This window comes from Lissotriton vulgaris, chromosome 3_1 (genome assembly GCF_964263255.1).
Source record: "Lissotriton vulgaris chromosome 3_1, aLisVul1.2, whole genome shotgun sequence".
NCBI lineage: Eukaryota > Metazoa > Chordata > Amphibia > Caudata > Salamandridae > Lissotriton > Lissotriton vulgaris.
Genome location: NC_141689.1, coordinates 540,199,318 through 540,224,673, shown reverse-complemented (window position 1 = coordinate 540,224,673; position 25,356 = coordinate 540,199,318). Strand labels below are relative to the sequence as shown.

The 25,356-nt window shown below is 49.5% G+C and overlaps 1 protein-coding gene across 1 annotated transcript in view; it reads left to right on the top strand.

The window, feature by feature from the left end:
• The window catches only part of TNPO1 (transportin 1), a 1,561,564-nt gene that overhangs the window by 1,345,707 nt on the left and 190,501 nt on the right, over nucleotides 1-25,356 (top strand). Inside the window, exon 19 of the mRNA XM_086960799.1 lies at nucleotides 23,902-23,997. Within this exon, the coding sequence (XP_086816925.1) occupies nucleotides 23,902-23,997 (96 nt within the window). The remainder of the gene's footprint in view (nucleotides 1-23,901; nucleotides 23,998-25,356) is intronic.

The window sequence follows — 25,356 nt, the reverse complement described above, 5'->3', positions numbered from 1 at the left end:
CGCCAGCTAGCTCTACTCCTAGTCATTTTTGACTAAACTTTTTGATCTTTTGATCATTTCTTTTCTCGAGTCTTCGACTCTATCAGTGCCGGTAGGGATGCCCGGGTTCAAACCCTGTTCGAAGTGCGACCGACTGATGTCGGTTACGGACCCCCATCGCCGGTGCCTGAAGTGTTTAGGCCTCGACCACGACGACCGCACCTGCTCCGACTGCTGGGCCTTGACGTCTAAAGCTAGGCGGGAGCGGTCCCGCTAGCGACTCGAGCTCCGGCAGTCGGCCCTGCGCCGTTCCAGGTCCCGGTCCCATGGGAGGTCGCGGGACCGGTCGTGGGGTCGGAGTCATCGCAGCTCCGGGAGTGGACATCGGTCGTTAGGATCCAAGTCCTCAGGTAAGAGGCAAGAGAGGTCGGAGAGACGTCATCGTTCCTCCGGCCCACCCCGACACACGCACGATGCGGCCGGGGGTTCGGGCGACACCGCCCACGCGACTCCGAGGGAGTCTCAAGCGTCGCCACCTGCCCCACACCTTCGGGTCCCTGGGCACGGCACGGCAAGGCGCGACGCCGGAAGAGATCGAGCGGTACCTCATGGCCATGAGGTCCCTCCCTCCTCAGTCTGGTTCCGTGGCGCCTCCGGGCCCAACGGTCCCGGCTGGAGGCCCTAGCGGGTCGGGTGCTTCGGCCCCGACGCCGTCAGGTGCTTCGGCCCCGACGCCGCCGGCGACTTCGGTCCCGGCGCCGCAGGACCTCACCGGATCCGCTTTCGGATCCGGGTCGTCGCCGGTCAACCTCACCGGCGCCAGCCCCACGGGTGTCGCCGCCGGCGCCCACAGTGGACGCCGTCCCAATGTTCCCTTCGGTCCGACTCTGGCGCCGGAACATCGCCGCTGGGCGCCGCTTCCGACGGCCTTTGGAGATTTGTATTTCCATGAGGAGGCCCCGTCTGTTAATCCTGTTTTACAGGAGACGGGTGACGAGGGGGATTGGGAGGGGTCTGAGGACCCTCTGGCACTGGAGTGCCAATCTCAACAGGACTGGACATATGAGCTTGGGGAGACCAGTGGTATTGACACTGGATTTGTCTCCCCTCCAACCGTGGCTTCGGAGGAGGGGTCTACTTACAGTGTAGTGTTGACGAGGGCGGCCAAGGCCTTAAACCTTGAGCTCCCCGTCGCGGCCTTGAGGACTAACCTCCTCACTGAGGTCCTCAAACCACAGTCAAGCTCCAGCGAGCCTCTGCTGCCGTTCAATGAGGCCTTGTGTGACGTTCTTGTGGGCACTTGGTCCAAGTCCGCCACAGGTCCGCCTGTGGATAGGAACGTGGCCAGACGCTACCGCCCGGCCCCGGGCGACCCTTGCTTTTTGTCCACCCATCCCACCCCCGAGAGCCTGGTTATCCAGGCTTCCACTTCCCAGACAGCATTCCCGTCTGCTCCGCCCAATCGGGAATCCAAGATATATGAACAGTTTGGGAAGAAAGTGTTCTCGTCCCTAAGCTTAGGGCTGCGGTCTGTCAATACCGCCTGTCTCTTGGGCCGCTACACCCACACCCTGTGGCACGCGGTCGTAGACGTGCTGCCACAATGTCCGGAGGAGGTCCGGGCTAAACTCGCCCAAACCCTTGTGGAGGGGGGAGATGCAGCGCGATATTCCATCCTGTGTGGGCTGGATACCACGGACTCACTGGGCAGGGCGATGGCAACGACAGTGGTGGTTCGACGCCACGCCTGGTTGAGGTCCGCCAACTTTTCGGCCGATGTCCAGGCCACACTTCGGGACATGCCGTTCGATGGCCGTCGCTTCTTTGGCGACAAGGCAGACATGCGCTTGAGCGTTTTAAGGACTCCAGGGCTACGGCCAAGTCCTTGGGCATCTCGGCCACACGCCAGCAATCGGGTGCCTTTCGCTCCTTTCGTGGCCAAGGAAGGGGCGCCCCCACACGTTCTGCCAGCCACGCACCGCAGAATGTGCAACAGCGCGGTGGCGGCCGTGGTCGGGGACAACGGCGAGGCCAGTCCACACCTCCCTCCAAACCTTCCGAGTTTTCAGGCCCATGTGACGCCTGTGGGAGGCAGGGTTCGCCATCACCTCTCCCACTGGCGCACTGTCACGTCGGACAGGTGGGTGCTGCAGATCGTCCGAAGGGGCTACTCCCTCCCCTTCGAGGCGACCCCTCCAGCCATGCCACCGCAATTCCACAGCGTGTCGGGGGATCACTTGCAACTTCTGCAAGAGGAAGTCACGGCCCTCTTGGCCAAGGGGGCCATCGAGCTCGTTCCTGGGCCAGAAGTAGGGTGTGGTTGTTACTCCCACTACTTTCTGGTACCCAAGAAGGGCAAAGGGGGCCTACGCCCTATCTTGGACCTAAGGAACGTCAACAGCTTCTTCCGGAAGGAGAAGATCAAGATGCTGACTTTGGCTCAGGTCTTAGCTGCCCTGGACCCTGGAGATGGCTGGTAGCGTTGGACTTTCAGGATGCTTATTTTCACATCCCCGTCCTGCCGGCCCACCGGCGTTACCTGCGGTTAACGGTAGGCCACAAGCACTTTCAGTTTACCGTGCTCCCCTTCGGCCTTACCAGCGCCCCACGGGTGTTCACGAAAGTGATGGCGGTGGTCGCAGCTCATCTGCGCAGGTTAGGGGTTTCAGTCTTTCCCTACCTCGACGACTGGTTGTTGAAGGCGGGCTCGCCCCAGACAGTCGTCAGCCACCTCCAGACGACGGCAGACCTCTTGCACCAGCTGGGGTTCTCCATCAATGTGCCGAAGTCACACCTGTGCCCCTCTCAGAAGCTCCTTTTCATCGGAGCGGTTCTCGACGCAGTTTCGGGTTTACCCACCCGAGCAGCGGGTTCGGGATATACAGGCTCTGATTCCAATCTTCCAGCCTTTATCCCGGGTTTCGGTCAGGTTGACGCTGCGGCTTCTGGGGCTGATGGCTTCCTGCATCCTTCTGGGGCATCACGCCCGGTGGCGGATGCGGGCTCTGCAGTGGGACCTGAAGTTTGTGGGCCCAGCATCAGGGCAACCTGGCCGACCATGTCCTGATCTTGGAGGGCACTGCGAGACAGTTGCAGTGGTGGCTCATGGACCGCGATTGGGTCAGCGTCAGATCCCTCTCCCTTCCCCAACCGGAGCACATAGTTGTGACGGACGCGTCCCTCCAGGGCTGGGGAGGCCACATGGGAGAGGCGGAGATCAGAGGCCTCTGGTCTCCGGCGAAGTCCCGGCTCCATATCAACCTTTTGGAGCTACGGGCGATTCGTCTAGCACTGAAGGCATTCCTCCCCTCTGTTCGGGAGAGTGTAGTGCAGGTGTTCACGGACAACACCACCGCCATGTGGTACTGCAACAAACAGGGCGGGGTGGGGTCGTGGACCCTCTGCCAGGAGGCTCTGCGCCTCTGGCAATGGCTGGAACATCAGGGCGTGACTCTGGTGGTTCAGCACCTGGCAGGTTCTCTGAACGCCAGGGCGGACGAACTCAGCCGCCGGTGCATGATGGATCACGAATGGCGTCTGAACTCGGACGTGGCACAAGGTCTCTTTCAGCAGTGGGGAGAGCCTTGGTTAGATCTATTCGCCACCGAAGAGAACGCGCAATGTCATCAGTTCTGCGCGTTTGAATTTCCAAGGCGGCACTCGCTCTTAGACGCTTTTCGTCGCGAGTGGAGTTGCGGTCTGTTGTACGCCTTTCCGCCTATGCCACTTCTGCCCAGAGTGCTGAAGAAGATCAAACGCGATCGGGCTCAAGTCATCCTTGTGGCTCCGGACTGGGCACGAAGGTACTGGTATCCCGAGCTACTCAGTATGTCAGTCGATCCCCCGGTTCGTCTGCCTCTTCAGGAGGACCTTCTGTCGCAGCAGCAGGGGACGGTCCTCCACCCGAACCTGTCCAGTCTTCACCTCCATGATTGGAAATTGAGCTGCGACAGTTGAGGCCATTTGACTTGCCTCCTGAAGTTTGTAACATTATTCTGGCAGCCAGGCGTCCCTCCACAAAGTCGGTATACGCCTGTAGGTGGAACAGATTTGTGGCATGGTGCACATCAAAGGCTGTGGATCCCCTTAATTTCCCTCTTTCTGAGGTTCTTCTCTTTCTTCTCTCTCTTGCCCAGCAGGGCTCTGCTCTGGGCACTATCAAGGGCTACCTTTCTGCTCTTTCAGCCTTTTTGAGGCTGCCTGATCGACCTTCTTTGTTCAAGTCCCCTATCGTTAATCGATTCCTGAAAGGCATCACGCATACGTACCCTCCTGTGTCCTTTGTGATACCTCAGTGGGACTTGAACTTGGTTCCTACATTTCTGATGTGCTCTCCCTTTGAGCCACTCCACAACTGTCCTCTTCGCCTTCTAACTTTGAAAACTGCCTTCCTGGTAGCTGTGAGAAGTTGGCCTGATATATAATGTTCACTATTCTAGTGAGCACTTTGTATCAGTCCAAACAACCCTTATGGTGATTGGTTGTAAGTCAACCTTATAGACCAGCTATCCTAGTAGTGTGGATACGAGCAGTCTTCGGGCGAAACTCTAGAGGGCGTGTTAAGCCAGCTGTTATACCATCACATATACCCCTTGAACACCAAGTGAAAGGACACCACACAAGTGTTATGAAAATAAACAGTGTATTTATTTAGATCACAACAGCCCTGTACTCTTTATGAGGACAGGGTACTAAGCACACAACAAAACTCTTATAAAAATACTTCAAGTTGCACAATTTACACAAATGCCAGAGGGGCACGGAAAACCATATACTATGGAAGTGGAATGCGAAATTACTAGCAGGTAAGTACTGTACTAATAGGCTTTGGAATCGCTAGGACTACGTTACTGAACCTTCAGATTACTAGTAGGAGGCCTAGGGGACTCGGGTGCAGAGTGTGCACTCTCACGCGGGATGCGGGACAAAGTCTATGGGAGCTAGTAAAGGCAAAGTTAGTGTTCTCGGGCGAACCCGATAAGGTAGATCGAAAACGACAGTGAATCCTGACCCTTGGATAGTGAGGCTATGCTGGGGCACCGAAATGCCGAAGTTACCTAGCCCAGGGGCTGCAGCTGCATATGTCTCAAAAGACGTCGGGAATCCTCGTAGACGAACCAGGAGCCTGAAGAAAGAAGTTGCTGGCAGGCGACCAGTGAAGATTGTTTGAGTGATCCAAGCCTGGATCGAAGATGGATGACACCTGAAAGCAGAGGGGACCAAGTTCGTGACTACTAGCCAGTAGTCAGGTGGCACCAGGAGGGCACCAGATGGTAGTCACCTCGACTAGGTGAGTGGGCGACGCTGGGCTCTGCAGTCTCACGGACCAGGAGGCGTTGTCGGCGACCAGGATGGAGGTGCAAGCTGTCCCACGATGGATGATGCTGTCGACGTTGCTGGACCCAGGATTGGGGCAACAAGTCTTGGCAAATTCAAGCCCATGCGGTGGACCTAAAATGGCGTCTGGAGTGGACCAGGAGGGTCCGGGGTGCTCCTCTTTTGGAAGGGAGCAAGAGCCAGTCTGGAGCAACCAGACCAGCAGCGGTGATGTCGTCGGGCGTCGTTAGGAAGGCCACAAGCCAGCGGGCTAGTAGCCAAACAACGCGGTGAGCAGCAAAAAGCAGAAGGGCCCCACGCAGATCGTGGAGATGCTGGGAGGCTGGACTTCGGTGCTGGAGCTGCTCAGGGTCGGGGCTTCTCGGACCCCAAAGCACTCACCAGAGGATCCCTCGGCGGTCGTGCTGGATAGAAGTCGTGTAGTTCTGACGATGGCCGGTCCCTCGAGGTCTCGTCACACCTACGGTTCTCAGCTTAGCTGTAGAGGTAGGTAGAGGTCATAGGTGCCAGGGAAGCTGGGTCTCGTCGTGCTGGTCGGTCGGATTCCTGAGGAAGGACGTGCAGCAAACCGCAGAGTTCTTAGATGGTGCCTGCGGATGCAGGGTGACTACTCCTTAGTCACAAGGGAGAAATCTTGAGAAGAAGTCTTGAGTTCCTTTCGTAGAAAGTAGTTTCAGGATTCAAAGATGATCTAATTTGGAAGGGTCCCCGCTCCTGCCTTTATCCTAAAGAAAGGGGTGGGTACGCGACTAGGTCCTGCCCTAGGGGTGGGACCAGGAAGGGGGGTGGTTACACCCCTCTCCCATGCCGGACTTTCCCCAGGCCAGGGGCTGGTGTGCCCCTGGAACTGGTTCTAGCCGGCAGATGCGTAGTGAGCACCGGGGTGCCACTCTGCAGTCACCTTCCTGTAAAGCCCTGCCTACCCAGGATACACAAAACCCTGTCTGGGATGGTGCTAGCACCGCCCCTGACAGGAAACCCTTTGTCCAAGCTCTCCTCGCTGGAAGGACTCCCAGCAGCAGGAGGTCAGACTCGTGTCTGTGGTGGCAGCATCCATTTTGTGGAGCTGAGGCTTCAGTTTACTTTAACCGGGGTTCACAGTTACATACATGTCGTGTCCCTCTAGAAGGATGGAATGCTAACCCCGTCGCCAGAATTGGCGAGGGGTTAGTATTCCAATTCGTATGACACCTTACTCGACATGTTTTGATAAGGCAATACCAGAGATAGCATTTAACCGCGAGGATTATAATGCACTTAAGAGTATATGGTATGCATTATCATGGAACAGCTATTAGGACTTGGTTCCGCAAGCTGCAACCGGGCTCAGCTCATGCCAGAGCACCATCTCACACGATTCCAAGCACTCTGCCTTCAGGATTGTCAAGGCCTGCCATAGGAGTGACTGATAGGAATCTGTGTGTCCATTTTTAGGGTCAGATATAGGTATACTATATCTAAAGCAAAGGGTGAGTACACCACCTTGCCCCAGCTGTCGTGCAGCCAGTTGTGTCAGATTTAGATGGCCATCCAGGGGTGGCATAATACATGCTTCAGCCCCTGGTAGGCCCTGGGTACACCTATGCCCTGAGTTACAGGGTCTGATAAGGTGGCCCAGTACCAATTGGAAATGTACCTAAGGTACATGGAATCCATTTTAGAGAGAGAGCAGTAGGCCTGGGGTCCTGATTGGCAGGGCCCCAGGTAAACTAAGTCGGAAAACCAGCAAAACACCAGGCAAAAAGTTAGGGGCAACCATAGTCGGGTATCCACCTTCCTACAGTAGCCATCACCTCTGCCAGGAGAGTGAGTGAGCTCCAGGCTCTATCTTGTAAACCTCCCTTCCTTTCAGTCCATCCGGACAAGGTTTTGTTACGGACAAGGCCCTCCTTCCTACCCAAGGTAGTCACGGCCTTCCACATTGGGCAATCTATCACCCTGCCCACCTTCTTTCCGCCTCCGCATCCCTCGAGAGAGGAAGAGAGGCTCCACCGTCTGGACTCAAAACGTGCGCTCTCATTTTATTTGGAAAAAACAGTTGATGGACAGAATGCAGTACAATGTCTTACATTCACCCCAGTACAAAGATCTGGGCCTAAATCCATCGTTTTTTTGCACTCCACACCACCCTAGGTCAGACAATGGCTATATGCAAATCAGTCTTGACCCTGTGCCTCATGGGAACCGTCCAGCCCGAACTACCAAGCCATGTCTTTCCTAGCCCGGAATCAAGCATCCAAGGACCGGTTTCTGGCTATCAGCCTTTTTCCGCCTGGACGGCTGGAATGCCAGAAACCGGTCCTCGGAAGCTTGTTTCCGGTCCAGGGAAGACATGGCTTGGCAGTTCGGGCTGGACTGTTCCCATGAGGCACAGGGTCAGACCGATTTGCATATAGCCATGTCTGAACTGGGGTGGCAGAGTGGGCTAAAGAACGGTGATGGATTAAACCCAGATCTTTTGACTGGGTGTGAGTGTTTGATTGATTCAGATGCTCCGTCCATCACCACCCCCTTTTGTACCGCTTTTGTCCGCCATAAGTGTGGCAGGGTATGCTCAGACGTGAGTCCCTTGCTCACTTTGCCACTGGATTCAAGCAAGCCGGGCTGAAGACGGCTGGAATGCCAGAAACCGATCCTCGGAATCTTGTTTCCGGTCCAGGGAAGACATGGCTTGGCAGTTCCGGCTGGACTGTTCCCATGAGGCACAGGGTCAGACTGATTTGCATATAGCCATGTCTGAACTGGGGTGGCAGAGTGGGCTAAAGAACGGTGATGGATTAAACCCAGATCTTTTGACTGGGTGTGAGCGTTTGATTGATTCAGATGCTCCGTCCATCACCACCCCCTTTTGTACCGCTTTTGGCTGCCATAAGTGTGGCAGGGTATGCTCAGACGTGAGTCCCTTGCTCACTTTGCCACTGGATTCAAGCAAGTCGGGCTGAAGACGGATGGAATGCCAGAAACCGGTCCTCGGAAGCTTGTTTCCGGTCCAGGGAAGACATGGCTTGGCAGTTCGGGCTGCACTGTTCCCATGAGGCACAGGGTCAGACTGATTTGCATATAGCCATGTCTGAACTGGGGTGGCAGAGTGGGCTAAAGAACGGTGATGGATTAAACCCAGATCTTTTGACTGGGTGCGAGTGTTTGATTGATTCAGATGCTCCGTCCATCACCACCCCCTTTTGTACTCATTTTATGTGGATCGCACACGCCAGTTCTGGGTGGATGACCAACTCTTTGTTGGTTACGTGGGCACTAAGAAAGGGAAAGTGGTGCACAAGCGGACCATCTCGCGGTGGAACATCTTGTGTATCCAGGCGTGTTACTCCTTGGCTAAGGAACCTCCTGTGGGGCTGAGGGCTCATTCCACTCGAGCCACAGCGATTACAACTGCCTTCGGCCGAGGTGTGCCCTTGCAGGACATGGGCCGAGGTGTGCCCTTGCAGGACATTTGCCAGGCAGCTACCTGGACCTCACTGCAAGCGTTTGCACGACATTATTGCCTGGACAGTCAAGTCCGGAGGGATGGCTTCTTTGGCCGTTCCGTTCTCCAGGACTTTCTGATGTAATTATTGGTTCGCAGACCCACCACCTCGGGGTTGGTTTTGCTGGGGTATCTATTCTAAGGTAAGGAATCTATCACTAACGTGTCTCTTTCAGATGCACAAGTTACTACTTGTGTAACGATATATCTGTAAGAGACATTAGTTAGTGATAGATTCCTTACCGACCCACCCATCCTCCCCGTTCTGCGAACCGATATCTAGGGTTAAGGTCATCCCCTTTCAGGGCCCTAGTTTCATGGCACCAGTGTTGGTTTTTGGCATAGCTCGGCGTTTCTGGCGCGGAAAAGCTCTGTCTAACGAATTGACGTCAGTACGCGGAGGCGGCGCCTAAGTACTCCGACGACGTCATCACAGCGCCCACGACGCCGACGACGGACGCGGAGCCGCAGACGACGCATACCGACGCGCAAGGGTACTGCTACGCAAAAGTTTCCGGATCCAGTCTGACGCCTGGGGATATTCTAAGGTATGGAATCTATCACTAACTAATGTCTCTTACAGATATATCGTTGCACAAGTTGTAACTTGTGCTTCTGGAAGAGAGCTGAAGTAATCCCAATTTACAAGAAGGGAGACAAATCATTACCATCTAATTACAGGCCAATCCGTTTTTAATTCATTCCATCCCCAAAACATGTTCCCACCTACTCCTGGCCAGGATCCAGAATTAGATGGAGGACTTTAATATCTTATCACCTTGTCAAGCAGATTTTCGCAGGAAGGTTTATATTTTGGTCCCAGTGTTTCTGTTCATGTTATTGCATTGGAGGACTGTTATCATCGGCGGAGGAAGCATGTATGTTGCCTTCGTCGATCTCAAATCAGCTTTCAACCTTGTTGCCTGCAAGAAACTGAGACAGGAACTTAGAGACATGGGCTTGCCTTTGTTCCTTCTTACCGAGCTATCACGTTTGCATGATGGCAATTATGCTCAGGTACGCTGGGGAAACCATGGACAGCTGACCAAATGGTTTCCCTTTTGCCAGGGAGCTCGCCAGGGCTGCATACTGGCTCCTACTGTATTCTCCCTGTTCTTAAATGATGTTGGCCTTTCTACAGATGCTCCCATTTTAGCAGGTGTGAAAACATCTATTTTATTGTTTGTAGATGAGATCTTATTAATTTCTAAAACCCCCAGTGGTCTGCAGCATGTCATTTTCTATTTTGAAGAATTTTGTAACTCCTGCGGACTTATAATCAATGCCACAAAGACCTAGCTTTTGATGTTTAATAAACACAAGTCCTTTAAAGGTAGGCTGGAATTGGAAGTAAAACCCCTAGAAAAGATGGATGTTTTTACTTATTTGGGTGTTAAACTATCATCAACCTTTACCTAGAAGTCCCATGTACAGTTGTCTGCCCTTAAACATGCGCAGATTGCAGGTGCTATAGCCAAGGAGCATGTGTCTTCCTATTCTAAACTTGTTGATCCCGTTTTGCCAAATTTATGATGCCTCTGCACTGTTTGGCTCTGAGTTGTGGGGTTTTTCCAAACATATATCCTCTTATAAGTTCTGAGAAAGTTCTAGAAGTCTTTAACACATCTACCTGCTAGTACCCAAACGATGCCACTAATGGTGTGGGAAGAAGGCAAGTGGCTGGTTTAACTAGACTCCGTCCCCTTTTAATTCTGGAGAAGGCTATGGTCTAATCCAGAATTGGAAATATACAAAACAAATCCCTAGGCAACTATTATTCTATTTGGCATGAAAGAGCATAATTGCTACATAATAATGTAAAAAGCTAAGTGTACGCAAAAGAATACATTATTTTATTCATACAAAATAACAGTCTTTTTAGTAAACACTGCCTATGTGGTAACTTTGCAATTAAAAACAACATATATCGCAATCTCATTGTTCTCTCAATGCATTAAAGCAGTGATACTCTTGACTGGGGCCACATGCGACCCTACTGACCTTTACATGCGGCCTCCCGATCAACAGCAGCACTGGTCTGCTGTGTACTTGACTCCGTACTAACATTCAAAACATTTTAAATATATAGCAAGCACTTATTTAAAGGTAAATTGCAGTTAAACAAAAGGAAGCAACTAAGCCCTTAACTTAAGGAACACCTCAATTTTTAGCCCCTTGCATGCATCGGACGCCCGGGAGCCATCCGACGCAAAAGTGCAGATATTCATCGGTCTGCTCACGCACATCCATCAACATGGTACAGGAAATCCCTCTCGTGCCCACACCTTTCACCCAGAACAGCCTCAGGAGTTGGGGAAGAGCTTCCATGGCTTCGAGGCTGTTCAGTTTGTTTCACTGAAATCATGAACAGCTCACACGTCGCACTGACGTCATTTCAGTGAAACCGAAACTGAAATGACCCGAACAGCTCATTTCATTATCACTTTCTATGTGCTCAAGGAGCTTTCTCAGCCCCTGGTATCCCTTACTAGTGGATACCTGCATGGGGATCGCCTCTGGAGGGCGATCCCCAAGCAGTGATCCACCACTAGACACCAGGGAGGGGGGGGGGGGCGGCCCCTTGGGCAAGAGCCTTTGCTCCCCCCAAAATAATTTGAACACATTCAGTCTTTCTGACCTCCACAAAATAGATACTATGCAAAAACTATACATTTCTGACATGGGAACAAAATAAAGAGTTTAGAAGCAGTAGTTATTTGCACATCTTCAAAAGTGTGGGTACCCATACAAGCATGTAAATCAGGTCATTTGTCAAAATGTCTTCTTTTTTACAAATTGTCTTACATTTGGAAGGCAGAAATGCAAAAAAAGTCAATTGATAATAACACTTGTTCTACTATTCTGTGTTTACCAAAGTCTCCCAATAAAAATGCTACCTCACAAAATTATTGCTTTCTCACCAACCAACTGGAAGGAAGGTGAAAGCACCACAAATAGGCTATGTCCCAGTAAAATGCCCAAACTGAGTAGAAATGTTTTGTTTTCTGACAAATGTCTGCATGTCCCTGAAACCTGGGAATTTGGTGTATTCAGCACCACAAACCCTTTGTTCATATCATTTTCATTTGGGGGGGGGACTTTATTCTGCAGCACTTTTCCCCTATTTTACCTTGAAGAAAACAAAGTTTAGCTATATTTTGGTTAATCTTTGGGTCCCCTCCAGGGTAATCCACAAACCCTGAGTACCTTTAAAATCCTCATGATGTTGAAAGAAAAGGACTCCAATTTGGCATGGATACCTTGTGTGGACAAAAGGTTACAGGGGCCTAAGCACAAACTACACCAAGTATCCAAAAAAAGGCTTCGTGCAGGGGAGGTTAGGGGAGGCCTAGCAACGAAAGGGTTAAAGACAGCAAACATGTAAAAATACAGTAGTCTTTTCAAAATTCAAAAAGTATATTTAATTGAAATGTAGAACCGCTTCCCCTTAGTTAATCAAATTATAGCATTCAGAAGTATTTTTTTTAAGTGATAGTTTTCAAACATGCATTTAAAAACGTTTATGCTTTCTCCCCCCCCCCCCCCCCTCACCCCCCCTAGGCTGACAACAATGCCTATAGTGATTGCATCCAAGCTTATTAGATGGTTTGAACAGTACGCGTCCTCCAGTCATGTATTTCGAGTTCCTCTTAACCATGATAATGAAGAACAAGCATTTGCAATGCAATAGGTCGCGCATTTACGCGTGTTTGAGCTATTGACATTGCAAATAATAATGCCTTTTGTTTTTGTTTATTTTTAAAAACATAAATAAAAGGCATTTTTATTTACAATGCCAATAGCTGAAACTCTCGTAACTGTGCGACCTATTGCATTGCAAATACTGGTTTGTTTTTGTATTTGTAAGGTTGAACTTAAACACCTGAAAAGAAACGATTTGTAAAATGAATTCCTAGCACTAAAGCCTTGTGCCCCCGGTATATGGTTTCATCTGGTGTCCTGAGTTAAAGCCAGTCCAATTCCCTGTCTGGCGAGATGGTGTTGGGACAGTCCAAGTCCATCGCAGTGAACTGTTCAGCAGACGGTCTCTGGGCCCCTTCAGGCCGCTTTTGCTCTCAGTGCTCCAGCTGTCCCGCCACGGAGCCCCCTTTTAATGGCCCAAATTTATGAGGGGGGAGGCAGTAAATATAGCAACACCGTGCTCCTGCATCCACTTGCCGTCTCCCTGCCGTGCGACCTGTCAGTGATCCAATGCAGGTGTCCAATCAGGGTGTAGCGGGGTCAAGTCGAGGCCTTCCTGCTTTCCATGGCCTAGCGCCTAGTGCCGCTGCAAGCATTGGGACAAGGGGCGCAGGCTCCCTACAGCCAGGGCAGCAGTGATATAGTTTGTTTTTTTTTTGTAAGATTTTATTGGCAGTTGTCAAATACACAATACATCATTCGCGTGTTCAGATAACAGTTGCCACTCCATAGTTATTTCGGCGCTTGTAATACACAGCTATTTAGCCGACAACCTTCCGGTCCGTCTGCATTCAAGGATATTGTGTTCGAGACATTCCATCAATAGATAAAGAAATCAATTGTCTTACTTTTATTTTTTTTGAACAAAACCATAGACTCAGTAGGAATAATAAGCAATATAACAAGATATCTATGTACGGTCAATCGTTCATATCAGTGGATTTTCCCGATTTACTGTTCTGTTCCTGTCTTTTGAGCTCTTAAAATATCCCCCCTTCTCATGCCCATACCCCGCACACTATTCCATCAACGGGTATGTGTCAATCCCCCAACTCCTCCTCCTCATCAGAGCTGTCATCTTCCTCTTCCGGTAAAGGCTCACACAGGTCACCTCTATATTTATTTCAAGGTAACCATATCCTGTTCCATTTGCGAGGGTTGGCTCTTATCTTATAAACCGCTCGCTCGGTTACCATCAACCTATCCATGTGTTTGCACCATTGTGCCGATGTTGGTGCATCCGCTGCCCCCCATTTCTGTGCTATATCACGCTTGGCCGTCATTGTTCCTATCACTACCCACTGCTGCCCCTGTCGTGTTAGATCAGTCTTTCCCCATATATTCAGCAAACAGACCCTCGGGTCCGGGGCGAGCGATACTTCTAGCGTTTGAGAAATGGTCCTCATAATGCGTTTACAGTATTCACTAATTATCGGGCAACCCCAGAGTGTGTGTAGTAGTGTCCCTTCTTCTCCACAGCCTCTCAAACAGTTTGGGTGATCAGTCCTATGTATTCTGTATAGGGTAGTTCTGGTGTAATACACTCTGTGTAGTATTTTAAATTGTACCAGTCGGAAGCGGGCCGACAAGCCTGCCTCCCGCGGGGATGCCAATGCGGCATTTCAGTCTGTTTCGTCCATTTCCCCTAACTCCTCCTCCCATTTGTCTCGTAATTTAGTTAGTGGATCAGGTAGGTTGTTCAACAGCTTTCGATAAGTGAGTGATGTAGCCCCCGTTTGCATGAAATCAGTGAGTAGGCGGTCCTCCAACGGTGATGATTCGGGGACCTTTGTCCTCGGCTCGATGGCTGCCATTAATGCATGTCTTATCTATATATACCTGTAGGTCTCATTAGGTCCTAGGTCATGTTGTTGTGAGAATGGGATCATGCCAGTACTCGTCCATAAGTCTCCCACTGTGGAGATTCCTATATTGTCCCATTGGGTGAATCCCTTACTATGTCTCAGACATCCCAGTGATTTAGTGTCCCACAAAGGTGTAAGTTTAGTTATTACATCCCCCCACTTCAATCTAGTCTGTGCCTTATGCCAGAGTACTATCGTATGTTTCGTCGGGCCCATCAGTTTTGCCATTAGACTTTTATTATATAATGGTGCCAACAGACTGTGCGTGCCTAGCTGTGTCCTGTCCCCCAAATAAGCTGGGTCTTCTTGTGGTTCGTGGATCCATTGGTTTAACACCTTGAGTTGGGATGCCAAGTAGTACAACTGTATATTCGGCAGCGCTATCCCACCGTCATACCATCCACGGTTGAGTTTTATATGTGCCACCCGAGCCGGGCGTTCTCCCCATAGCAAACCTGAAATTATTGCGGTCACCTTTTTAAAATATGAGGGTGGAACTAGGGTTGGTGTATTCTCCAGTACATACAGAAAACGTGGAAGTGCTTTCATTTTAAACAGAAACAAACTCCTTAGCACACGTATATCACAATATAGTTCTATATTGGTGTTGCCACCCAATTGACACAATTGCAATACGTAGTCCTTGGTAATACAGGTATTCAATTTATTCTTGAATGTTTCAAGTTCTCCACACAGCCGACACGTGTTTCGTCGTGACCGGGAGTATAACCCAACGACTTTTTCAAGGCTGTAGAAGTTCAAAATAAACAAATATATGTTGCCATTTCATGTACACTTCCTTTAACATACGTTATACTGTTAGACCAAAATTGCACAGGTCATGTGGCCCTTGTCATGCAAAATTCTGCTATCAAGTGTCCAGTTTGATACCTTACAAGCCGTATTATACACACTTTTTTCTCCTCAGTGAATAAGAGTGATCCACATCTTGATAAGGTGTCACATTGACAATGTCCATGTATCCACATATCTTTGGTATGAAGTCATTTTTTGTTTGAGTATCATTTGAATATTAATTAACACATAAAGTACCTCATTATCACATGGTGTAGGTTCGGGGTGTTTCTAAATACACACCAAAAGCATGACGGTCACAATACAAACTTAGAAACGAAACCCACGCCTTAATAAGGTTTTAGATATCAGATCTCTCCAGACCATACGGGATCATAGACCTCTATAAAGATAATGAGGTACTTTATGTGTTAATTAATATTCAAATGATACTCAAACAAAAAATGACTTCATACCAAAGATATGTGGATACATGGACATTGTCAATGTGACACCTTATCAAGATGTGGATCACTCTTATTCACTGTGGAGAAAAAAATGTGTATAATACGGCTTGTAAGGTATCAAACTGGACACTTGATAGCAGAATTTTGCATGACAAGGGCCACATGACCTTTGCAATTTTGGTCTAACAGTATAACGTATGTTAAAGGAAGTGTACATGAAATGGCAACATATATTTGTTTATTTTGAACTTCTACAGCCTTGAAAAAGTCGTTGGGTTATACTCCCGGTCACGACGAAACACGTGTCGGCTGTGTGGAGAACTTGCAACATTCAAGAATAAATTGAATACCTGTATTACCAAGGACTACGTATTGCAATTGTGTCAATTGGGTGGCAACACCAATATAGAACTATATTGTGATATACGTGTGCTAAGGAGTTTGTTTCTGTTTGAAGCGTATGCTCGTTATTGGAAGGATTAGGTGGTTCCTTCTACCTTGTAGCACCGTGAGAGATAAACATTTGCACCTGAATAAAACTGTGAGACTGTCTAAGTGGCACCAGTTAGCCTATACCAAACCACTAAACTGGATAAAACTTCATTTTAAACAGAGCCGCTCTACCTAAAAGTGTCAATGGTAAATTTTTCCAGTACCTTGCATCTGCCTTTAAGCGAGTGAGTGGAGGTAACAGGTTTTGAGTAAAATGGATCGAGGCGTCTCGGGCGACGTAGATTCCCAAGTATTTAAACGAGGAGTCTGCAATTGTCAACGGGCATTCGCTGGGTAGATGTGGCAGAGAACCCTTCAGTTCATAAATGACCGATTTTGACCAATTTATGGTGTAACCAGAGTTGATACCATGTGTATTGCATAAATCTAGTAATATAGGGATGCCAGCGGTTGGGTCGGACAGGTATATTAACATGTCATCAGCGTAGAGGGAAACTCTGTCTTCCCAGTGCTCCCCCAACTCACCCCTTTCAGTAATGGGGTGTCTCTAATGACAGTTCCTAGTGCCTCCAGAACTAATGCAAACAGCAAGGGGGAGAGCGAGCAACCCTGTCTCGTTCCTCTGGCCAACGGTATTTCTCGTGAAATGTGTCCATTGGCCGCCACATGCGCGACAGGTTCTGTGTATATGAGTTTTATCCATGCGATAAATTTAGGGCCGAAGCCCTGCGAAGAGGTACGGTCACTCCACCAAGTCGAACGCCATCCTGGCGTCTAACGATAGAATGACTGCTGGTTCCGTCCATAGGGGGGCCCGCGCCAGTGCGCCATGTACACGTCGGAGGTTCAGTGCCGTTCTCCTGTGGGGCATAAAACCGGATTGGTCTGGATGGATCAGGCGGGATAGGTGGGGCATCAATCTGGTAGCCAATGTTTTCGCCAATATCTTGGCTTCCGCATTGAGTAGCGAGATTGGGCGGTACGATGTACACTCGGCGGGAGGCTTACCCGGTTTCGGGATGGCAACAACAATTGCCATCCGTTGATCCAGAGGCAGGATCCCTCGCTCCAAGCTATCCTTGAGCATGGCCAGCAACGGCCCACTTAGTGTGTCTGCCATCGTTTGGTACCATTCAACCGGGCTACCGTTGAGGTCTACCGCTTTCCCTGTGTGTAGTGTGTTGATTGCTGCCTGTATCTCTTGTACCGTCAGGTCCGCCTCCAGTTCATCCACCGCGTCTTGGGGTAAAGTCAGGGTGTGCACCGTTTGGAGGGCCAGCGCCGCAGTACTCGTCGTGACTTCCCTGTCCGGTGTATATACTCCCTGAAAGTGGTCCGCGAGGATATCAGTTATTTCTGATGGGTGTGAATGCATCTTCCCACTCGGGTCTGCCAACTGTAGTATGGTCCTGCTACCCTCTTTATTTTTTTTTTTTATCCAGCCATGCCAGTGGTTTACTGGTCTTGTCCCCTATATCGTATACTCTATTCGCCGTCGCTGTAATATTCTCAATCGTTTGCCGCCGCCCATGATCATTATGTGCTTGTTGGCATAGATTAAGTGTGTGTAGTGCGTCCTCTGTTGGGTGCGCCATGTGTGCCGCGTTCGCTGCTTCAAGGTTCAGTTCCAGCTCACGCAATTCCCGTTGCTGTGTGCGCTTATGCCCTGTTATCGTTGTAATGGCATGACCTCTCAGAACTGTTTTGTATGCTTCCCATAGGGTAGTGGGGGATGATACCGAGCCAGTATTTTCTGCAAAGTAATGCCGGGTCGCCTTTTTCAATTCTTTCCGAACATGTGGTACCTTAATATACCCCGGATAGATAGGGTACAGCCTTTTGCGAACCCTACCCGAAATCGAGAGGGGGTAATGGTCCGAGATACCCCTGGGCCTAATCTGTACATCACTAATTGTCAGGTGACCGTCCCCTAATGTGAGAAAGTAATCTATGCGGGACAGACTATTATGAGTTGCAGAGTAGTAAGTGTACTGGCGGCCCTCGGGGTTGAGGTGCCGCCAAACATCCAACAGCCCTTGCGCCTCCATGAAGTCGTGAAAACGGGACGGGCCAAGTGTGTGTGTTCGGGTCGGGAATCTATCTTGTGTGTTGTACGCCACTGTGTTGAAATCCCCTCCCACTACTAGGTCACCTTCCGGGAGATCTAACAGTAATTTTCCCAACTCGGGAAGAGTAGTCGCATGCAATGCTGGAGGAATATACAGAGACAATGTTGAGTGGTTTGCCTTCCCATTGCCCTATTGCCACTGCAAAACGGCCATACTCATCGGTTCTCGTGGAATGCAGTATAAAGCGAGACGCTTTTCTCATTAAAATGCCCGTTCCACGAGACCCGGAGGTAAAGTCAGAGTGTACTACCATACTATATCCACGTCTGTCCAGTGCTTTGCTCGCTGTCCCCACTAGGTGTGTCTCCTGAAGAAGGATTAGATCCAGATTTAGTCTTTTAATACCCTGTAGGACCAACCCTCTCTCTATCTTGTCTCCTAGGCCCCTCACATTCCAGGACATCAATTGTAGTGGAGCTACCGGACCTGTGTACGCGTTCCCATTTAGAGTGGCTGATTGTATGTTGTGTGCCATTGCATACCTACTAGGTCTAGCTTGTTCACCTCAGTGTCTATTTGCCATAGTGTTGGGTATATACCCATCTGAGTTTCCAATTCGTCGTGCTGCACATTGTTTCCTTGAGTCAAACAAAACAAACAATAAGAAACCGCCCCTAAATCCCGAGCAGCCCCCCTCCCTGCCCCCCTGCTATACGGACATAAAACCGCCCGCCCCCCAACTTAGCAGAGTGCTTGTCCCATTCCCCACACCAAATACTTGCTCGCTGGGGTGAAGGTCCTCCGGAGCCGGCGGCCCCTCATGCTCTCCTCGGAAGCCCTCAGCCCAGTGTCCTATAGCCGACCTTCAGGCAGATCGCAAAATGCAAGGTCAAGTCTTTAATTGTCCTCCAGGAGGTTAGTGTTCCTTGCTGGCGCCATCGACCACTATATCCCCGTCTTGTGAGAGTTCTTCCTCCGTTCTGTGAGACGTTTGTGAGCCCTCCGGAAGTCCCGTATTTTTGTCCTTTTTTGATCTGTTCGATCTGCGGGGCTGTGTCGCCGGTCTCCATCCATCGAGCCAGTCTCTCGCTAGTTCAGGAGTGTCAAAGAACCAAGTCTTATTGTCTGATACCACTTTCAGCCTAGCCGGAAAAAGCATGGAGTAAGGGATCTCTCTCGCTCTTAGTTCCTTCTTGACCTCCAGAAACGGCCTCCTGCGGCACGCAACTTCTGCCGTATAGTCTGGAAAAAAGGCCAGTGTGGAGTTGAGGATCTTCACCGGAGGGGACACTCTAGCCGCCTGCAAAATGGCGTCCCTGTCCCGGAAGTTGAAGAGACTGGCCAAGATGGGTCTCGGTGTCGCTCCTTGCTTAGGTTTACCCCCCGGTACTCGATGCGCTCTTTCCACAGAGAAAAAGGCAGATAGTCCCTTTGGTTGGAGCTCTTTTTTAATCAGGTCCTCCACATATAGGTCTGTTGCTCTATTGCCTTCAGATTCCGGCACGCCAAGAATTCTAATGTTATTCCTTCTCGAGCGACCTTCCTGATCGTCTAGTTTCTCACGTAGTGCTTTGTTCTCCACCGCCATTTGTTGCATTGCCGTTTGAAGCTCGGAGACGTCTTCCACTAGGGACTTCATGACCACCTCCATCGATTTCACTTTTTCTGACATTTTTTGAAAGTCTGCACGGATCAATGTGATTTCAGTGGATATTGAGCCCACCGTGGCCTGTACTTGAGTTAGCGCTCTCATGAGGTCTTCCAGCGTAGTTTTCTGCGTGTTCGTCCCTTCCGCCATCTTGCCGGCTGGGGCCGACGGGGAGGATGACGCTCCACCGCTGGCAAATCTATCAATACCGGTCTGCGTAGTGCCTCCACTTGTGTTTTTCCCAGACATCCTTGCCCCTACGCACCCCAAGATTCTTGCAGGTTATGTCTCCCAGTCTTCCGGAGTTCCACGGATTCTGGCGTGCAACTGGTCTTCACCTTTCTCTTTGCATGGACAGTAGGCCCATACCTCCCGTTACGCGCAGGTTCTCGCAGTGTGTGGCTCTGCAAGTTCCTGAGCGAGTTGGGAGCAGGTACTATAAGGCCAGAGGTCCCACTTTCAGAAGGTGGATCTTGGTACTGTGGCGATGGTGTTCAAAGGCGGTTGATGCACTGAACACTACGTGTTAAAATGGCGGACCGACCCTTTGATCTTCTTTGGTTTTGGTTTCACCTGTCCGTCGTCTGAAAGAATTCTTTTCTGATCGCATTTAGTTTTTCCTCTTATATGTGGCAGAGTCCAATTAAGACTGCTCGAGCAATCCTCTCTGTTATCGAGCTCACAACCAACTTTGTGGACCGCTGCCGTGCGTTTCCAGTGGGGTCGAACCGGGTTGCCCCCACTCCTTCTCGGTCGATCATTCAGGATAGGTCCCGGCTTGTTGTGATCGTTCAGGCCTCAGGGTCGCCACGACATGAGTTTCGCCTCCGGTGTCGTACAGTTTTCAAAGTTGCTGCCCTGGGTTCCGCCCAGTCCTAGGCTTTGGGACCTTCCGTTAGAGCATCTTTCCTGCACGGATAAGTGGTCGGATATTAGGAGAAGCCGTCCGATCTACGGAGCTCTTCTTTTAGGCTGCCGCCATACTCAGCTGCTAGCCACGCCCCCAGCGGTGATCTCAGCAGCCACTGGGTCCCTCTAAAGTGAGTTTTAAGGCACGTTCAGCTCGGAAACGTTGCTCACCTCCAACCATCTCTGAATCCGAGGTTACCCTGGTGTAATGGCTCCCAAATTTGTCAGATGGATAAGCCGAGGCATGGCGTTAGCTGACAGCTAAATTTACCCTCTGCTCCCATAAAATCACGTGATTTGCTCAGGAGCACACAGTTTGGTCAAGTGCAGCAGTACGATAACGTTCAGCATAATAACATTAACGTCAATAATAATAGTTTAGCTGACATGCAATCGGGGCCAGCGCTAGGTATGGGCAGCGTGTGCAGCTGCCCAGGGCCTCGCACCAGCATGGGGCCAAGCACTGGTGATGTGTCCTGTCGGTTCCCTGGCGATCCATTTCAAAGAAAGGTGTCACCTTTCTTTGAAATGGATGGGCCCCCCTCCCTTGGCCTCTCAGGGATGGTATCTGGACACATAAGGGAGGGAGACGCTCCCTTCAATTGAAAGGAGACCCATTCACAAACACTGTGGGAGGCCCATTTTCCATCATTTTGGCACCCCCATAGTTTTTACTTTTAGCCCACAAGCAATTCTCACAACTATAGGACTTAAGGTGTGAGAAATGCTTGTGGGCTCAAAGTTAAAACTGTGGGGGGTGGGGAGCGGCCCATCAAGGGGGGGGGTGGTTGGGGCACTCACCCGTCTGACTGGGGCTCTCACCCGTCAGAGGGGTAAACCAGCCCATCAGAGCGGGGAGGGGGAGCTGCCCAATTGGGGGGAGGGGAGGGACACAGACCCATCAGAGGTACCGGCCCTTCAGAGGGGGGTGCTCACATTTCGGGGGGGGGGACGGGGGGGGACTGGCCGCTCAGATGCCCCGGCTTGTCAGGTCCTCTGGCCCATCATCAGAATTGCGTTTGAGTGAGATACCAGGGCGAGAGAGAGATTGGCAGAGGCAAAAAAGAGAGGGAGAGAACAAGTGTGAAACAGAGAGAGCGAAAGAGACAGAAAAATAAAGCACAGCAGAAGTGAGCGTGAATGAGATACCAGGGAGAGTGATGGGCGAGGGGGTCGGGAGTATAAAAGGGGTGTTTATTGTGACTTACTCTCTCACCGAAAGGCACGATTGGGACGAGAGAGTGCCTGTGCGTGTCCGAGGTGGGGTGACATTTCTAGCATAGCTGAGCCTCGGGGTGGAAATGACGCACCTGGCATAACAGTCAGTCTCTGCTTCTGGACCCCAGATTCCTGCACTGACCTCGGGGTCACCGTTTTTAAGTTAAGCTACTGTCACTTCAACAAAATGATCTGCAGGATTCCAAGTGACAAAGATAGGGTTGTCCTTGCATGCCCAGTCTTTTTGGTCCGTAGGCTGTGTGTAGCTGGCTTTATTTCAGACCTTGGGTTTGGTTGAGAACCGTGGTAAAACTAGGTTTCCCCTCTCCTTGTTTTCAAGTTAGTAATGAGAATCTGATACTCCACGACGAGTGCAGCTTTAATGGGGTATTAATACCGCTTTGATACCATCATTCCCTAGTCAGCATGCCAGTGTTCAGTTTACCAGCCTTAACTCAGTACTACTACTTTGTTCGGGGCTGGCCCCTTTGTTCTTTTGAATTGGCCTCTTTCTTCTGGTCTGCAGCATGGCCTCGTCTGAGAAAATGGCCTTGGGGTAGGTTGTAGATCTACTAGAGGACTCATCCTTGAGGTTCCGGCTGTACTATTTGGAATTCAACCCAGAGATTGCGGGTGAACTGGTGCCACACAAGATAGTGGAGCTGATCTTTGGAGGAGCTAAATGGTGCCTAGAATGGTTGATTTAATATAGGAATCTACTGCAAAATAGCTGATGCCAAGTGGCCTGCAATAGCCTCATTGACTTCTAGAAGGCACTCAACGCATCATAGAACTGAGCTGGGATACCAATATATAGACAAGATCTAAACATAATATTTAGGCCTTGACACTTCAAGCAGTGGATTTAAACATTGTTGTCTATGATGTACCCTGGTAAATGCAACTGATGTTGGAGACTAGGGATTGCTTTCCACCTCATATATAGTTCAAAGGGGAAAAGGGACACAGGGTGGCTGCAGAGCTGAGAAAAAATCTTCAGCTGTGTCTTAGGGTGTGGCATGTCAGGCTGTATGTGATTATTAAGACTGTCTCTTTTGGCCAGTATATGTAGATGGGTTCAATAGCTAGGTATCTATGTGGTACGTATATAGACGAGATAATGAATAGCATGCATGGCTGCTGTGCATGCCAACATAGAGTAATAAAATGAAAGACCCTTGAAGGACAGTGCATTGTGAAACCAGAGCAAAATACTTGAATGGGGATAGTTCATTCTAGGGCCATGAGGCATGAAAATGGATGTTCACAGATTCCAACATGTTCTCCCGACTGCCATCAGCTGCAAATGTATTATTTCAGGCTGACTCATGGGAGCTGTGCTCAAGCCCCTAATGAGGATGAGCATGCCTTTTGAGAGACCAGGGTAAGGCCCAGTGGCAGTACCACCTATGATACACCATGCTAGAGTTAAGGAGTCAGTTGCTACCACTACAGGAATGTTTAAAATGTCGAGAATAGTGCTTTAGTGGGCGTTTTCTTATTAAAGAAAATAAAGAAATTCATATTCACCTACTTTTTATATATACTCTAGTATTATTTACCACCTCCACTCACCCTCTCAAGAAGTTTATCCTGTGAATGATATTCATTCCAGTGGAAGGAATAATTTCAACAGGGTGGACATGAACACGCTGCAAGTGGGAACCAATTGTCTCATCTAGTGACAGCAGTTTCATCAGTGCAGAACTGGGTACATCTGATATCCTGGTGAGAGATTCTGGAAATGCCCATCTTAATGATCTGCAAGAAATACAGATGTCTAATAGATACCAACCCCTACAGACTCCTAGAGTGAATCTCTCTTGATGCCATCACAAAGAACATTACTGAAAGTAAGTAACTTTTTCATTCAGTTGAAAATGTTCGCTGTATACTTTCCAGCAGTGACCTTAATCGGATAAACACTAAACCTAAGCTTCCACTGCTAACTCTTTTTGGGGTTTTTTCTTTGCAGGTATTGAAATGCAGCCTTATGTACCGGTGGTATTGCATCAGCTGGTTGAAATTATTAACAGGCCAAATACGCCAAAGACACTTTTAGAGAATACAGGTACCATTCTACAGAACTGATTAGGATAATGAGGAATGTAAAAAATGTTCTTTTAATTTATATTCAAAAACCTGCTATAGTGTATTTGGATTGGGCACTAAACAAAAACAACTTATTACTGGCTTAGAGGCTTCATAGGTCTCTTTTCTTTCAGCATCCATGGTGACTTAGCCATTCCATGAGGTTTAAATTTGAATTCATATTATATGTTGCTTAATTGTACTATAAAGGAATTTGATAATTTTCGTACAGTCAAAATGTGTCTACGCACTGAAAATATAGTAGTGCTGCACATTCAGAATATGTGTACATTGAATCTTGCGTCCATCCACGGGCGGGTCTGGTCATCTGATATTAACCCAAACATGACCGTTATTTCTTTCAGCAGAATGTGACTATCTTTAACTCACACAAATGTAATCTAGTTCCATCTATTTTCATTTGTACACGTTTTGATTTGATCAGATGAGCTCAAGAAATTAAGATAAAATATAAATTTGTAGCATGTGTTGGCTGCAGATACTCCTGTCATCTAGTGTTGGGCCTGGACTCTGCAAGTTGTTTTTCCTCAAGAAATTTCTTTGACGGATGTCGTGCATATTCTCTCCTCCCCCTCGAAGTATTGTGCATGTTTAACAACTCCTTTGTTAGAAAGTTTTTTTCTTTCTGCCTTAAGGCTCGGAGGAACTGCATCAGAGCTCTTGAAGATTGGACACCTATGTGGCCTACGGTACAGAAAAATCAACCGGAGATCGTTAAACCACGCCCAATGAATCCAAGATGCTGGGAAGTGAGTACCCGGCGAATAACATACACTTCTGTTGAATGCCTGCCTCCGTGTGATGGATACGAAGAAAGACCCTTTCCGATGGTGACCTTGGTGTGGGGCATAGTACACACACACTGGCACTCACAAAGCGTGTAATTTGTACTTCGCGCTAGAGTAGAAAGATGACTAGTGCGCAGCCTGCGTATTGTTTGAAAACAAAGACGCTTCGGTCCCGAAAGAATCAATGTTTGGCTCCCACCATGAAGCTGGCAGCCAAGGCGGAGTTCTCGCAAGATAGCGAAGAAGAATTCGAGGCCAGTGCACCAACAGGAGTTGAGGCGGTCATCACCAACCCCCACGATTTGCTTCAGGTGATAAAGACTCTGATAAACATCGAGGGTCCCACGTCGCCGCCACTGATTCCTCTGTTGGGAACGAGGACAAATACGACTCCAAATACCGTGAGTACTGTTATCACGTGCCAAGAAAATCTTGCAAACACCTTCCCCACCGTGTCACAGCCCTCAGGCTCAGGTCGACAACACAAGCATTCCTTGGAGCTGAAAAGGGACAAGAATGTGCTCGATCCG